The sequence below is a fragment of the Saccopteryx bilineata genome, chromosome 6 (genome assembly GCF_036850765.1).
Source record: "Saccopteryx bilineata isolate mSacBil1 chromosome 6, mSacBil1_pri_phased_curated, whole genome shotgun sequence".
Lineage (NCBI taxonomy): Eukaryota > Metazoa > Chordata > Mammalia > Chiroptera > Emballonuridae > Saccopteryx > Saccopteryx bilineata.
The window spans coordinates 202,807,188-202,822,785 of record NC_089495.1 but is presented as its reverse complement, the minus strand read 5'-3'; the positions used below and the strand labels follow the sequence as shown (position 1 = coordinate 202,822,785).

The following is a 15,598-nucleotide window of genomic DNA, read 5'->3' as shown; positions in this document are numbered from 1 at the left end:
TGAACCTGCAAACTTGATGTATTAGGATGATGCTCTAACCAACTGAGATACCCAGCTAGTGCCTAGACCTAACAACTTTAGACAGGTTTCTTCATTGTAGAACTTTCAGTGCTCCAATATATTAATTTTTAATCTCCAGGAGGATGATGCATTTACCAAATTTACTTCACCATTTAGAATTCTCTGCAGGACTAAGTAAGCCACGGAATGCATTCTTGGGAATAGTGGGGTAAAACTGATGAGAGAATAATGAGAAATTCTGAGAAGGAAATGATGGCTTTTAACTTGAAGAGATTAGGGCAGATTTTGTAAAGAAGGTAGCATTTGAATTGGGCAGTTAAGAATTACATCAGAGACAGCTAAATTTTATACTGATCTGTAGAGGGAGCTCTAACCTCTCTGGTCCTCAAAGACTGGAGGTCATTACCTGACTGAGAAGCAGGGCGAGGGGTCCTGGGCTGCAGCTCTGAATGGGGGCCTGGTGCCATCACGGTGGAGGACACATTTCCACCCTGGGGTATCCTAACAGTGGCCGGGCTGGTCAGTCTTAATCCTAGAGGAAAAAAAATCCCTAGAATAGAGTACTGGAATTGGCAAAATGTTTGTTTTAAATGACATATTTCAAGAATATGAAAAAGTATGAAAGATTTCTGTACCATCATCTACCTTGTATATAAGCATTCTGTCCTATCTCCTCGAGATACATATGCACATATACAGCAGAGCCCTATTCCTTCCCAGCCTCATTCCATTTCCTCTCTCTCATCTCAGGATTGTTCCCCTTAACAGTTCCATGCATGTTCTCTACATACGTAGGTAAACTGCTCTGTAGTTTTTGTATGCTTTTAATCTTCATATAAGTGGCACCATACTATATGTATTCTTCAGTTTCCTTTTTCACTTAATATTACTATTTGAGCTTTATCCATCTTGACTGCCATAATAGTGCTCCATTTTATGGAACCCATACACTCATTCTCCAGTTGATAAATATTAGGTTCCCACTCCCCTCTTACCATAACTGTTCATACTTAACATTTTGTAATGTCATGTATTCTTGTGGACATATGAGAGCATACTATATAATTAGAATTGCTAGGTTTTAAAGTATAAGCACCTTCATACTAGATATCGGTAAACTGCTCTCGAGTGGTTATATCAATTTATACTCCAAATAGATGGCTGGGAACCCCTCTTATTCCGTATCTTTCTTTTTTAAAAAATTTTATTTATTTATTCATTTATTTATTTTTTACAGAGACAGAGAGAGAGAGTCAGAGAGAGGGATAGACAGGGACAGACAGACAGGAACGGAGAGAGATGAGAAGCATCAATCGTTAGTTTTTAGTTGCGCGTTGCAACACCTTAGTTGTTCATTGATTGCTTTCTCATATGTGCCTTGACCGCGGGCCTTCAGCAGACCGAGTAACCCCTTGCTGGAGCCAGCGACCTTGGGTTCAAGCTGGTGGGCTTTTGCTCAAACCAGATGAGCCCGCGCTCAAGTTGGCGACCTCGGGGTCTCGAACCTGGGTCCTCGGCATCCCATTCCGACGCTCTATCCACTGTGCCACCGCCTGGTCAGGCTCCATATCTTTCTAATTTCTGATACTGTTAGACTTTTTAGGATTTAGCACCTATGTTCGTAAGTGATAACAGCCTATAATTATCTTCTCCTCTTGTTCTTTAACTTTGGAATGAAGATTAAAATAACTTCAAAATGAGTTGGAAAGCATCTTTCCTCTTTTTCTATGCTCTGGAAAAATGTCTATCTGTTCTCTAAATACTTAGTAAAACTCACCTGTAAAATCAGCTGGGCCTGTGGGTTATACTAATTGGTTCATAGGGAGACATTCTTAATTATTTCAATTTCTTAAGTAGACAAATTTTTCAAGTTTTCTACATCTTATTATATGTTTTGTTTAAATTATAGTTTTAAGAAAATTCTTAATTTGCCAATACTTCCAAATTTATTAGCATAAAGTTATTCATGGACTACCCTTTTTTCCCGTTCTTTTTAAAAATTCAGACATAATTCACATACTATACAATACATCCTTTTAAGGTGTGCGCACCCCCCCCCCCCATTATTTGCATTGCCTGAGCCTCTTTTTTTTCTTTACTTGTCTTATCAGGTTCATCATTTTAGTTGTCTTTCCAAAGACACATCTTTTGGTTTCGCTTCCCTAGTCTATTGGCTTTTTTTTTTTTTTTAATTTTTTACAGAGACAGAGGGAGAGTCAGAGAGAGAGATAGAAAGGGACAGACAGACAGAAACAGAGAGAGATGAAAAGCATCAATCATCAGTTTTTGTTGCGACACCTTGGTTGTTCATTGATTGCTTTCTCATATGTACCTTGACCGTGGGGCTACAGCAGACCAAGTAACCCCTTGCTCGAGCCAGTGACCTTGGGTCCAAGCTGGTGAGCTTTGCTCAAACCATGTGAGCCTGCACTCAAGATGGCAACCTCGGGGTCTTGAACCTGGATCGTCCGCATCCCAGTCCAATGCTCCATCCACTGCGCCACCACCCGGTCAGGCTCTATTGGCTTTTTTAATTGAGTTTACATATTTCTGCTCTTATCTTTATTATTCCCTTCCTCCTAAATTATTACTCTTCTGTTCTTTTTCTCAATTCGTAAGCCAGACACTTAGCTTGTTAATTTTCAGTTGATGTTTCACTCTACTATAAGGATCTGAAGAGGTTTCATATTCTTCCAAGTGCTATACTGGCCACATCTTACAAATTTTGTTATGTGCTATTCTCATTATTCCATTTTAAATATTTGCTAATGTCCACCATGATTGATTTCAAAAAAATATCATTGTATATTCAGAACGTATTTTTTTAATTTCTAAAAATATGGAATATTCTAGAGTTTTTTTAGTTTCTGACGTGACTTAATTGCTCTATGGGTTAGAGAACATAATCTGTGTGGTACCAATATTTGGCATTTACTAAAACTTGCTTTTGGAATAATACATGGTCAACTTATATAAATGTTCCATTTATGCTTGAAAAGATTAAGAATCCTTGAATTATTAGTGCATGATTTCTATACACAGTTGACCCTCAAACATGGTTTTGAACTACATAGAAGTACTTACATAAATATGTAGATTTTTTTCAATAAATATGTAAGTACTACAAATGTATTTTCTCTTCTTTATGATTTTCTTAATAACATTTTCTTTACCTAACTTATCATAAGAATATAGCATATAACAGACACAACATACAAATGTGTGTTAACCACTTATGTTAATGGTAAGGCTTCCAGTCAATAGAAGACGATTAGTAGTTAAGTTCTTGAGGTGGCAAAAGTTACACGCAGATTTTTGACTGCAGGGGTAGATGGTGCCCAACCCCTGAATTGTTCGAGGTCAACTGTATACCCATTATATCAAACCATGTTGATTGTGTTATTCAAACTTTTTTATCCTTACTAATTTTTTATAAGCTCAATACATCAATTACTGAGGTGTGTTACAATTTCCCCTAAGATTTGCTATCTCCATGTAATTCTTTCCACTTTTGTCTCACATATTTAGAGGCTAGGTTATTAAGAACATAAAAATTTAATTATCTTTCTGGTGAATTTTTCCTTTTACACCATACAGTGGTCCTATTTATCCTCCATAGAGCTTTTGATCTTTTCTTAATTTATTTTCTTTTTCTTGGTGAGAGAGTCAGAGAGAGAGAGGAAGGGAGAGAGATGAAAAGTATCAACTTGTAGTTGCATCACTTTAGTTGATCATTGATTGCTTCTCATGTTGCTAATCGGGCGCTCAAACCAGTGACCCCATAACTCAAGCTGGTGAGCCTGCACTCGAGTCAACAATCTTGGGGTTTTGAACCTGGGTCCTCAGTGTCTCAGGTTGACGCTTTAGCCACTGTGCCACCACCAGTCCGGCAAATTTATCTTAAATTGTTTTAGCTGATAAAAGTTATTTCAAAAAAAAAAAAAAGTTATTTCCCCTTTCCTTGGTCAATTTTCACTTTTTCCCATCCTTTTAACTATGAACTGAGTCCTTATAATTTGTGTTTTTTTGTAAGAGCACAAAGCTAAGTCTTATTTCTTTTTTTTAATTTTTTGTATTTATCTGAAGTGAGAAGCAGGGAGGCAGAAAGACTCCGCATGCACCCTACTGGGATCAACCCGGCATGCCCACCAGGGGGCGATGTTCTGCCCATCTGGGGCGTTGCTCCTTTGCAACCTGAGCCATTCTAGTGCCTGAGGCAGAGGCCATGGAGCCATCCTCAGCGCCCAGGCCAACTTTGTTCCAATGGAGCCTTGGCTGTGGGAGGGGAAGAGAGAGACAGAGAGGAAGGAGAGGGGGAGGGGCAGAGAAGCAGATGGGCGCTTCTCCTGTGTGTCCTGACCAAGAATTGAACCCAGGACTTCCACACGCAGGGCTGACACTCTACTGCTGAGCTAGCCGACCAGGGCCTAAGTCTGATTTCTTTACTGAATCTGATTACTTTCTTTTTATGAGTTCATAATCCATTTGACTTTATTATTGTTTTTAATTACTTTAGTGTTAATTAGTATTTCGGTTTATCATTTTATGATACCACTACTCTTTACCCTTCTTTTTCTGTGCAGTTTTCCTGAATTTTAGTGGATTGACTTTTTTCATCATGCCCTTTCTTTCTATCCCTCCACCAATAGCTTAGAAGTTCTACCCTCTATTTCAATTATTTTAGTGACTATATTTAAAATGCCAACAGACATATCTGACTTAAAGTCTAAGACAATATATAGTGATCATTATACTAAATAAGTCAATGCTTATTTAGAAATATTTACCCCAGGTTTACCAATTATTTAGCTCACCATTCCTTCTTAGCTCTTATTTCTTCCTTCTTAGGTTCAATTTTCTTCTTCCTGAAGTACATCCTTGAGTAGTTCAATTAGCAAGGGTCTGTTAATGGTAAATTCTCTTAGTCTCTTTGAAAAGGTCTTTATTTCATACTTTTGTTGATAATGTAGCTAGGTTTAAAACTCTAGGCTGTCAATAATTTTCTCATCACTTTAAGTATTATTCCAACGTTTCCTGGCTTCCAATGTTGCTGTTGAGAAATAGTTGTGGGCCTGACCGTCTTTCCTTTGTAAATAATTATCTTTTATTTTGACTTGCTTTTAACATTCTCTTTGCTTTTCATGTTCTGTAGCTTTATAATTTGGTGTCCTGATGTGGATTTATTTTTATTTGTAGTGCTCAGGATTAATGGGCTTCTGAATCTGAGGACTCCTTTCTTTCACCAGCTCTCAAAAAATTTTAGCCATTCTCTATTTGACTCTAGTCCCTCCTCAATGTCTTCATCTTCTTCTGGAACTCTTTTCAGACTTACGTTAAACCTTCTCATTTTATCCTTCATGTCTCTTGACCTTTTTCATATTCCATCTCTTTTGTTTTTTCTCTGCTGCATTCTGGGTAATTTCTTCAAATTCACCTTCTAATTCAGCTTCCAATTCTAATTTGCTGAATAAGTTATGATATTTACTTCAATAATTAAAAATTTTCTAGAAGTTCTGGTCCCCCACCCCCTCAGTTCTCTTTATGTTTTGATAGTGGGTTGAGAATGGTACCTCACCAGAGCTCCAACAATTATTATCAGTTTAGAACCATTTGATTAGTTAGTGTGGCCTTTTCTGGGTCATTTCAATAATACATATATTAAATGTCCAACATGCATGGTGGTAGAGGAAACAATTCCACAACCATATTTCCCTCACCCCCAACAAGGAGCCCAAGCCAAGAGAGACAAGTTTTGCATTTGTCTTCCTATGTCAGGGGATAAAAATTGTTGTCTGTCACTAAAAATTCTGGCTGCATGAGGGATTCTGAATTCTAACTTTCTATGTGGACCCAAGGCAAGGCTTCATATTTTATCCCTTCCTGGCCATTAAGATTCAGATCCCTGCAGAATATTCTCATTGGTTTACTGCTATCTAAATTTTCTTCTTAGACTTCTTTCTTGCCCTGGGGATTTTCTTTACATTCTTATAAGCTCAACTGTGCATTAAATGTTATATTTTTATCCAGCATTTTTAGGTGTTTTGTAGTTGAGGAGGTCAGTTCAGTAAATGTTTATCTGTTGAAACTGGATTTATTTCTTAGGAACCCCATCCATTTCTCAAAGATGGTAATTAGACAGTAAGAAAGTTCTTAGGAGGTAAGAAGTAGGTTTTCTTAGTCTACAATCTGCATCCTACACTCAGAAATGTTCAAGCACATGTTGGCTGCATGCTCAGTAGCAATATAGGGGGTCCTTGGGTTACGACAGTCTCAACATATGACGTTTTGAGTTTACAATGCTCATTCCCATAAAAACTAAAAAATTAAGACGCGAGTGTTTCAGCTTATGCTATTAAGCGTCCTACTTACGGACTACGTGGGTGAACTAGTTTGGTTGCGCCCAGCGGAAGAACATGCAGTAACACAGTGTATGAGTGAGGGAGTTGGCATCCCCCAGTACACCCACTCATGCTATTTTAGACTGTTAAAAGCGCAAGTGTTGTTTGTTAGGCTAGGGTATGTTTTGACTTACACCAAAATTTGGGTTATGTCACTATCGTAGGAACGGAACTGTGTCGTAACCTGAGGACTCCCTGTACTATAAAATGCATTCCAATAGTGGTGGGAATTTGGACTAGATCCATGGTTCACATCTTTGGGGGGAACAGAATTTTGCCCGTCAGGGGACATTTTAGCTATGTCTGGAGACAGTTTCATTGGCACTGCTGGAAAGAAGGGGTGGTAGTGCTACTAGCATCTGGAAGGTTGAGGCCAGGGATGCTGCTAAACATCCCACAATGCACTGGACAGCTCCCCACAGCAAAGAATTATCAGCTCAAAGCAGCAATAGTGACAAGGTTGAGAAACCACAACTCAATGACTACTATGATATCCTCACTAATCTTAAAATTCTCTAAAGCTATGGGTAAAAAACAGGCTATGAATATGGTTTTAATTACAAAAGACTTTAGCTCATCAGTTAGCTTTCTGTTGCCAATGCCAACAGAGAAAAGTTTACAATCTAAGACATTCTAGATACACAATTCCAAAGTCTTTTATTATTATTTTATAGGATGCTAAGGTACCTTTCCTCAGAAAGATTTCTCTGCTTAGTTTAACCTAATATTGAATCTAAGGTCCCCATGGACAACAGAAAAAAACATTCTTGAAGTATGCTTGGCAGTGAAAAACGATTAGAGGTAAAGATGTTACTGTGACTACAGATCATTACTAACTCCTTATTCCTGAAACTTTCTATTATATATCTTTTCACAATCAGTGGCCTTCACTAAATTAACCTCACTTCAAACTAAAGCGTCTAAATTTCCTATGACAACGAACTACATATATTGCTGTAATTCATACTCACTTTCCAGATGTGCTTAGTAAGTATGCCTGCTATTTGCCAGATACTAATCAGATATTAAAAGAGCTATTTGCCAGATAGTAGGAGAGCTTGCAATTAGTATGCTGATATCAGTTTAATGGGGTCTGAACATTTTAAGGCTGGAAGGGATCTATAGATAGCATTGTTTCTATGACATAATTAATTAAGTCCATTGACAGGAAACTAAGGCCAGTAAATATTGAGTCATTTGGCCAGGAATCGAGACTAGAACCCAGATTTCCTGACTCTCATCTTATGCTATTCATTCTTTCACTAACTACATGCAACCTTGCTGGGCTCTTCCCGCTCTTCTGACTCTGGTTTTTCACTAGTGGCAACAAGGCCGCCTGTAATCTCTCATCAAGCATTTGCCTTAACACCAAATGCTCAGACTTCTATGGAAAACTGTATCGACTGACTGTATCTACTGACTCCCTATCACAGGTACCAGGCTGGATATTTTCCGTCCACTGTATGGTACTCCATAATAGCTCAACAGCACAAGTCCTGATGTATAATAGGAACTCAGCAAATGTTTACCAGATGGCTTATCCACCTTCAAGCATGAGCTCAACAGGTTATAGGCACTATAATCTATACGCAATATCTCATGGTATAGGTGGTGAAACTGTTGCTTGAAGAGATGTAGTGTCCAGCTTGAGGTAACCACTAAATGGCAATGTCAAGATAAAAACCTAGTCTAGCCCTGGCCGGTTGGCTCAGCGGTAGAGCGTCGGCCTAGTGTGCGGAGGACCCGGGTTCGATTCCCGGCCAGGGCACACAGGAGAAGCGCCCATTTGCTTCTCCACCCCTCCGCTGCGCTTTCCTCTCTGTCTCTCTCTTCCCCTCCCGCAGCCAAGGCTCCATTGGAGCAGAGATGGCCCGGGCGCTGGGGATGGCTCTGTGGCCTCTGCCTCAGGCGCTAGAGTGGCTCTGGTCGCAATATGGCGATGCCCAGGATGGGCAGAGCATCGCCCCCTGGTGGGCAGAGCGTCGCCCCTGGTGGGCGTGCCGGGTGGATCCCGGTCGGGCGCATGCGGGAGTCTGTCTGACTGTCTCTCCCCGTTTCCAGCTTCAGAAAAATGAAAAAATGAAAAAAAAAAAAAAAAAAAAACCTAGTCTAATTCTATATGATCAAATTTTCAGCTACTGTTTAGAACAATGGCTTATAAATTGAGTTTCTCCAGTCTCTTGCATTTCAAGAGCTGCTGTGGTAGGTGGACAGGTGAATGACTGAGTCTGGTTTCAGGTGCTTACTCTGCTTTAACCACAGCACCTTTGCTTTTCTGGTTTATTTGAATAAAAGGTCCTGCAGCAGAAAAAGGATGAAATCCACTAGTGCAGTGGAAAGCGCCCAGAACTGGGAGTGAGAGCTGAGACGGTGAGCCTGCTGCTACTTGATCCTGGACAAGCTGCTTCCTTTCTGTGAGCTCCATGGGTCCCTCAATTTCAAACGAGAGAGCCAACTCAATTCTAATGTTCTGTGATTCACAAAGGTTGAAGGCATTCTCTAAAGAAATTTTGGGATTACTAGGAAGTTTAGCAAATAATGTGTAACTCTCATGTTCTACGTATATGAAAAGGCATATTTTCCTACATACTTTTAGATTTCACATAAGCATGCTAGAACTCATAGCTCACAAATTCTTGGCCTTACAGAAAGTGGGGGTCAAAAAGCTACATTCTCCAGTATGCTATAAACACCCAGAGAGTAGAAAATACTTTATTTCTAATACTTAGCATAAGTCCTACCACACAAGAACTTAATAACTGTTTGCTGCATTGTTCAGTGCTCATTTACCTACAAGATTGTAAAGACTACATGCTTCACGCTCTGAGTCTCTAGCCAGCTTCCCAAGAGCAATTTCATGTCTTGATTTCTTCAACTAGTAAACAGAAGTGTGCCAAGAACCCCTGCCTATCTTGCAGGACCCAAACGATCATACATTAGCAAATAAGCCATAAAAGGAAACTAGTAAAATGTCATACAATTGCATGGGATCTCACCTGGACCACCTGCCATGGGAAATCCCACCTCCATCCTAACTGAATTTCCAGCTCCCATAGGTCCGTTCATTCTCACATCTTGGCTTCGGTTCTGGGCCAAAGCCAGGTTGATAGCACCTTCTCCTGAAAATGACAGTCCAGTTATAAAAAGGAAATCATCAGAATAAATGCAAGCTTTGTTTAAAAACAGATACACAAGAGTTGTGGTTTTCTATTTTTGAAGAATTATGGTAAGTTTACCAGCACAAAAATGGTGGATTCAAAACTATATGGGTCTTTCTTCAACCTCATCTAAACAGGTTTACTTACACGAAGCACAAGAAGACAGTAACCAGTTCTCGTAATACAGCAGATGGGCAGGGATTAATGATGCAAAGCATCAGCAGAGAGCTCGGGTCTCTGAATATTTATTTTCAACCAGTTCAACAAAGGTGTGTGTGAAGGGAAAGAATGGGATAGGGACACTGTAATATTTGCGAGCAAAATCTTATTTTCCTTTCAGTAACTGCAATATAAACAGATATCCAAACGAGAAAGTCATGCAATAAAGAGTTGATAGGTCCCCCTCTCCTTCCTCTCTGTCTCTCTCTTCCCCTCCCGCAGCCGAGGCTCCATTGGAGCAAAGATAGCCCGGGCACTGGGGATGGCTCTGTGGCCTCTGCCTCAGGCACTAGAATGGCTCTGGATGCAACAGAGTGATGCCCCAGAGGGGCAGAACATCGCCCCCTGGTGGGCATGCCGGGTGGATCCCGGTCGGGTGCATGTGGGAGTCTGTCTGACTGCCTCCCCGTTTCCAGCTTCAGAAAAATGAAAAAAAAAAGGGGGGGGGAATAGTTAAAAAAAGAGTTGATAGGGCCTGACCAGGCAGTGGCACAGTGGATAGAGTGTCGGACTGGGATGCTGAGGACACAGGTTCAAGACCTCGAGGTCGCCAGTTTGAGCATGGGCTCATCTGGTTTGAGCAAAAGCTCACCAGCTTGGACCTGAGGTCTCTGGCTCAAGCAAGGGGTTACTTGGTCTGCTGAAGGCCCGTAGTCAAGGCACATATGAGAAAGCAATCAAGAACTAAGGTGTCACAACGAAAAACTGATGATTGATGCTTCTCATCTCTCTCCATTCCTATCCTATCTATCCCTCTCTCTCTGACTCTCTGTCTCTGTAAAAAAAAAAAAAAAAAAAAGAGTTGATAGGTTTTTAAGTGCTCACCAATAGACAGACATATAAAGATGTGATCATATATACAATGGCGTATACCTTAGCCATAAAAAAGTAGGGAATGAAATATGCGACAACACAGATGGACTTAGAGGATATGATGCTAAGTGAAAGAAGTCAGAGGGAGACAAATAACGTATGATTTCATTTATACGTAGAATCTAAAAAACAAAATAAAAGAACAAATGAAACAGAAACTAACTCATAGATACAGAGAACAAATAGGTGATTGCCAGGTGAGAGGGAGGTGGGGGGGATGGGTGAAAAAAAGGTGAAGAGGGTTAAGGAGTACAAATTTCCAGTTATAAAAATAGTCACAGGGATGTAAAGTACAGCGTAGAAATACAGTCAATAATATTGTGGTAACTATGTGTGGCATCAGGTGGGTACTAGACTTAGTGGGGTGATCACTTCGTAAGTTATATAAATGTCTAATCACTATGTTGCACACAAGAAACTAATATAATAGTTTATATTACCTTTAATTGAAAAAAATAAGTGTAGATAGGTTGTTACTAATCTACTTCTAAGACATCTGATGATTAGGCCAACATTTGCATAGAATTTTGTTTTTTTCAGTGCGCTTGCAGGTGAGAGAGAAAGAGAGAGAGACACACACACACACACATACACAGACAGGAAGGGAGAGAGATGTGAAGCATCAACTTGTAGTTGTAGCACTTTAAGTTGTTCATTGATTGCTTTCTCATACGTGCCTTGATGGGGTGGTCTCCAGCTTAACCAGTGACCCCTTGCTCAAGCCAGCAACCTTTGGGCTCAAGCCCGCGATCCTACGCTCAAGCTGGTGAGCCTGAGCTCAAGATGACGACTTTGGGATTTTGAACCTGGGTCCTCAGTGTCCCAGATTGATGCTCTATCTACTGCGCCACCACGTGGTCAGGCATGCATATGATTTTTAATGTTTATAAAATTTTGTCTCATTTGAAACTCACAATAGCCCGGTAGGTAATGTGTTCCAATTGAGTGTACCTTAAATTTAGACACAACTTAAATCTTACTTGGTCTAATGATAAAAAGGTCTTTGTAATAAGTTTTGGGATGCTTCCACCTTTAATCCAAACCTTTGACTCTTGTTACTCTGGAGAACACCACCATCTTGTGGACAAATAAAAGTATAGCTGGCCTGTGGCTGAGGAGTTGAGAGGTTGCATTCATTGAAGTCCTTCCTTACAGAACCAGATGATAAAGAAGGAAGCTAGGGAGAGCACAACAGTTTCCTGTGTCTTGTCACTGATGTACATCAGCTTTCTGTTTTAACCAGGCAAGTAGACTGGTCATAGGGGATCTACCATTAAGAGACTGATCACCAGGGGCTACAAGATGCTCTAAGTTGCCTATGGAGTCAGGAGTAAAAGAGAAATACAGATCTTGAGGGTTTCCACTAAAAGGAAAGAACTATTAATATACTGAACATGCTAAGACATTCTAAGTAGAAAAAGTATTGTTCTTAAAATGAACATCAGATCATGTCACTTCTCTGCTTAAAACTACTCCACTGCTTCCCACTGCTTTAGAAATGCAAGCCAAAATTCTTAATAGGGTATACAATGCCTTTAATTTATCTAGCCCAGTGCTGCTCAACAGAAATATAATACAAGCCACACATGTAATTTAAAGTTTTCTAGAAGCTGCAGTAAAAAAGTAAAAATAAACTGGTGAAATTAACTGTAATATCCTTTATTTATTAACTCAATACATCCAATGTATTATTTCACCATATAATGAATATAAAAATTATTTTATACTTGATCTTAGCCAAAAGGCTGAGAATCAATTTTATATAAAAAATTATTAATGAGATACATTATTTTTGGGAAGAGCTAAGTCTTCAAACTCCAGTATGTATTTTACACTTACAGCACATTCCAATGCTCAACATCCACATATGGCTTGTGGCTACTGTATAGGACAGCCCAGATGTGGTCCTTGCCTACCTCTCTAACCTCAACTCACACTATTTTCTCCTTCGATAGAAAGGATTCAGGGTTCATAGCATTTTTTTAAGTTTCTTAGGTAGACAAACCTGCTCCTTACCACAAGGCCTTCGCACATGTTGTTTCCTCTGTCTAGAACAGTCTCCTGCACTACTCACACATAAATTAATGCCTTACTTTCCACGTAATCTTAAATATCACATGCCCAGAACGGCTTCCTCTAACCATCTATCCAAGGTTAGGTCACCCTTTTCAGAACACTTGTTATTTCTCCAGAGCACATCCCATGCAAATACTTATTCATCACTTGCTTTCTTGCCTGCATCCCACATCACATACAAGGGTAACCATAGTCCTCTCTGTTGTCTCAGGGTAGTTATTAACAGTACCCTCTTTTATTCTCAAAAGCATCCTGACTTGGATGATAAGCTGTAAATCCACCCTGGTTATATCCTTTATACACAGAACAGTGCCTGGTACATGGTACGCACTCATAAGCTACTTAGCGAATATATGATGAATAGTCACCTCATAATAACCTCACAGAATTTTCCTACAGGACAAATGCATTCCTGAAAAACCTCACATTCTATAAAATCTCACACTGAAGACAATTGGTTTTTTGAGAAAAATGTTGTTGGGGCAAACTCAAAACGCAGGTGGCTCTGTAACCAGAGTTCTTGTAACAACAAAAATTGGTAGAGACAAGAGCCCAAAACGCTGGCGCGGACAGGGCTGGCCCAGGACATGCACTTTGTACCTGAGTGTACGTTCTCATTCTTAATTTCCTTCAAGTAAGTTCTAAATTTCAAGTAAAGTCAAAAAGACTTCCACCTATGTAGTTGCTGAATTAAAGGCTTTTATTTCTTATAATTATCCTTCCATTCCCACTATTCTAGCTTCCCCTGACCAGGAACAATCACATATGAATAAACACACTTTCCACATTATACTGCTATTATTCCCCTAATTGCCAACTACATATAAGCTAAGTGTTTAAAGAATAATACAAAACAAAAAAAGCAAAACACGTGTTAGACACTACCCGCTCCCAAACTTGTCGGGAGTAACCTGCAGCCCGAGAGCCAAATCGAGCCTGTTGATTTATTTATTTATTTATTTATTTAAATTTTTATTTATTTATTCATTTTAGAGAGGAGAGAGAGAGGGAGAGACAGAGAGAGAGAGAGAGAAAGAGAGAGAGAGAGAGAGTAGAGAGAGAGACAGGGGGGAGGAGCTGGAAGCATCAACTCCCATATGTGCCTTGACCAGGCAAGCCCAGGGTTTCAAACCGGCGACCTCAGCGTTTCCAGGTCGATGCTTTATCCACTGCGCCACCACAGGTCAGGCAAGAGCCTGTTGATTTAGATGAAGTGCTACTGGAGCACAGACACAGTTACTCACTCACACGCTGCCTATGGCGTTTCTGCGTTACAGACAGTTAAGTTGAGCTGTCGTGACAAAGCCAAAAAGATTTATTCTCTTGCCCTTCACAAAAAGTCTGTGGCCCTGGCATATAGCTTGGTTGGTTGGAGCATCACCCCAAAGTGCAGAGGCTGCCGGTTCGATCCCTGGTCTGGACACATGCAGAAACAGATCAATGCTCCTGTCCCTCTCTATCTCTCTACCTCCCTTCCTCTCTAGCTAAAATCAATAAATAAATGTTAAAAAAAATTTGTAGACTCTTACTTTAAATCACCATAACTTTATAGAACGGTCACAAAATGCCCTCAAAATAGATGTCTCCCCAACTCCCTGCCAATACTAAAAAAGGGAAAGTACAGGGAGTATGCTTCACTGGGGAACAGACTGGGGCACAGCCTCGCCTTGCACCCCTGCAGCAGACACCCGGCAGGGGCAACTCCTCCCCTTACAACTTACAAAGGAATCAACTTACTATTAATTTCACAAAAGCAACAGCTGCTGCCACCACTACTTTCCCTCTTGTCTGAATGCCCAGGGAATATGGAGAGACCCAGGGACACACACGTTACCTAAAAGTTAAAGAACTCCTTTCTGCTGTATGTGAATTTCTCAACTTCTAGAAATGAATATTCTCTATGTTGTCTCCTGCTGATACTTACGTTTTAATTTATGGCTGTCACAATGAAGAGGAGCCGGCAGCTCACCCTTTTAAGTCCTTGTAGGAAGTAGGTCTGATTAAGAGAAGAAACACATTTCCTCTCTCCAGGGAAAAACACTAACTACCAAAGCCCTTTTAACTCGGGTGATACTTACCACCCTCTCTAAATAACCTTTGTTGGTACTGTCCCTTCTGGGGTACAGCACCCTACAATCCTAACTGCACAAAATATTCATTTTTATATACAAAATGTCAGCCTTCTCAGCTGCTGATGTAGTGGGGTATTTAGGTTCTAAGCCAGCACAGGGTCAGGAGGGCGTGGCCCACCAGTGGGATGTAATGCTAGAATCCTGGGTTGCCACCTGCTGGATCAACATAAGAGGGCAGGAGAGGGTTTTAATTCACTGGGCACCCAAAGATAGAACCTTCCTTGTGCTCCCCCATACCTGGTACTTACACCTCTCACAGGTTAGTCTGCCCTACCAAGGTCATGAGCTCTTTTTAAGTTCAGAAAAACAAGGGCGCCATTTTACTTAGCAGTGTATTCGGAGTGCTGAAACAAAGTGGTGCTATTCTATCTGTGCTTCCCTTGCTTTGGTTCAACATATGGTCACTGAAGAACCTAAAACATGGCAGGCAAAGATACAACAGTAAGCAAAACAAGACATGGTGGCTACCCTACTCGAGCCTGCAGTCTATGAGGGAACAAAACAATAATCAAATAACTGCTCTAATAAAAGTGTGAGATAAATGGTCTGAGGGAAAAAAATCCAGACTTCTATGAGAACACATAACAAAAAACTCTGGTTGAGTCAAGTTTAGAAAATACATCAAGAAGATGTAAGCTGATACTGGAAGGCTGAATAGGTGTTAACTAAGGAAAGGGGAAATTCCATATAGAGAAGATATCAATGCAAAGGACCTGTGGCA

General features: G+C 40.2%; 1 protein-coding gene across 13 annotated transcripts in view; it reads right to left on the bottom strand.

The window, feature by feature from the left end:
• The window catches only part of NCOA6 (nuclear receptor coactivator 6), an 82,303-nt gene that overhangs the window by 40,627 nt on the left and 26,078 nt on the right, over window positions 1-15,598 (bottom strand). For all 13 annotated transcript variants that reach the window (XM_066234588.1, XM_066234587.1, XM_066234594.1 and 10 more), the window contains 2 exons: window positions 9,416-9,538; window positions 428-553 (listed from right to left, as the gene is read on the bottom strand). In XM_066234588.1, coding sequence (XP_066090685.1) covers window positions 428-553; window positions 9,416-9,538 — 249 coding nt within the window. The remainder of the gene's footprint in view (window positions 1-427; window positions 554-9,415; window positions 9,539-15,598) is intronic.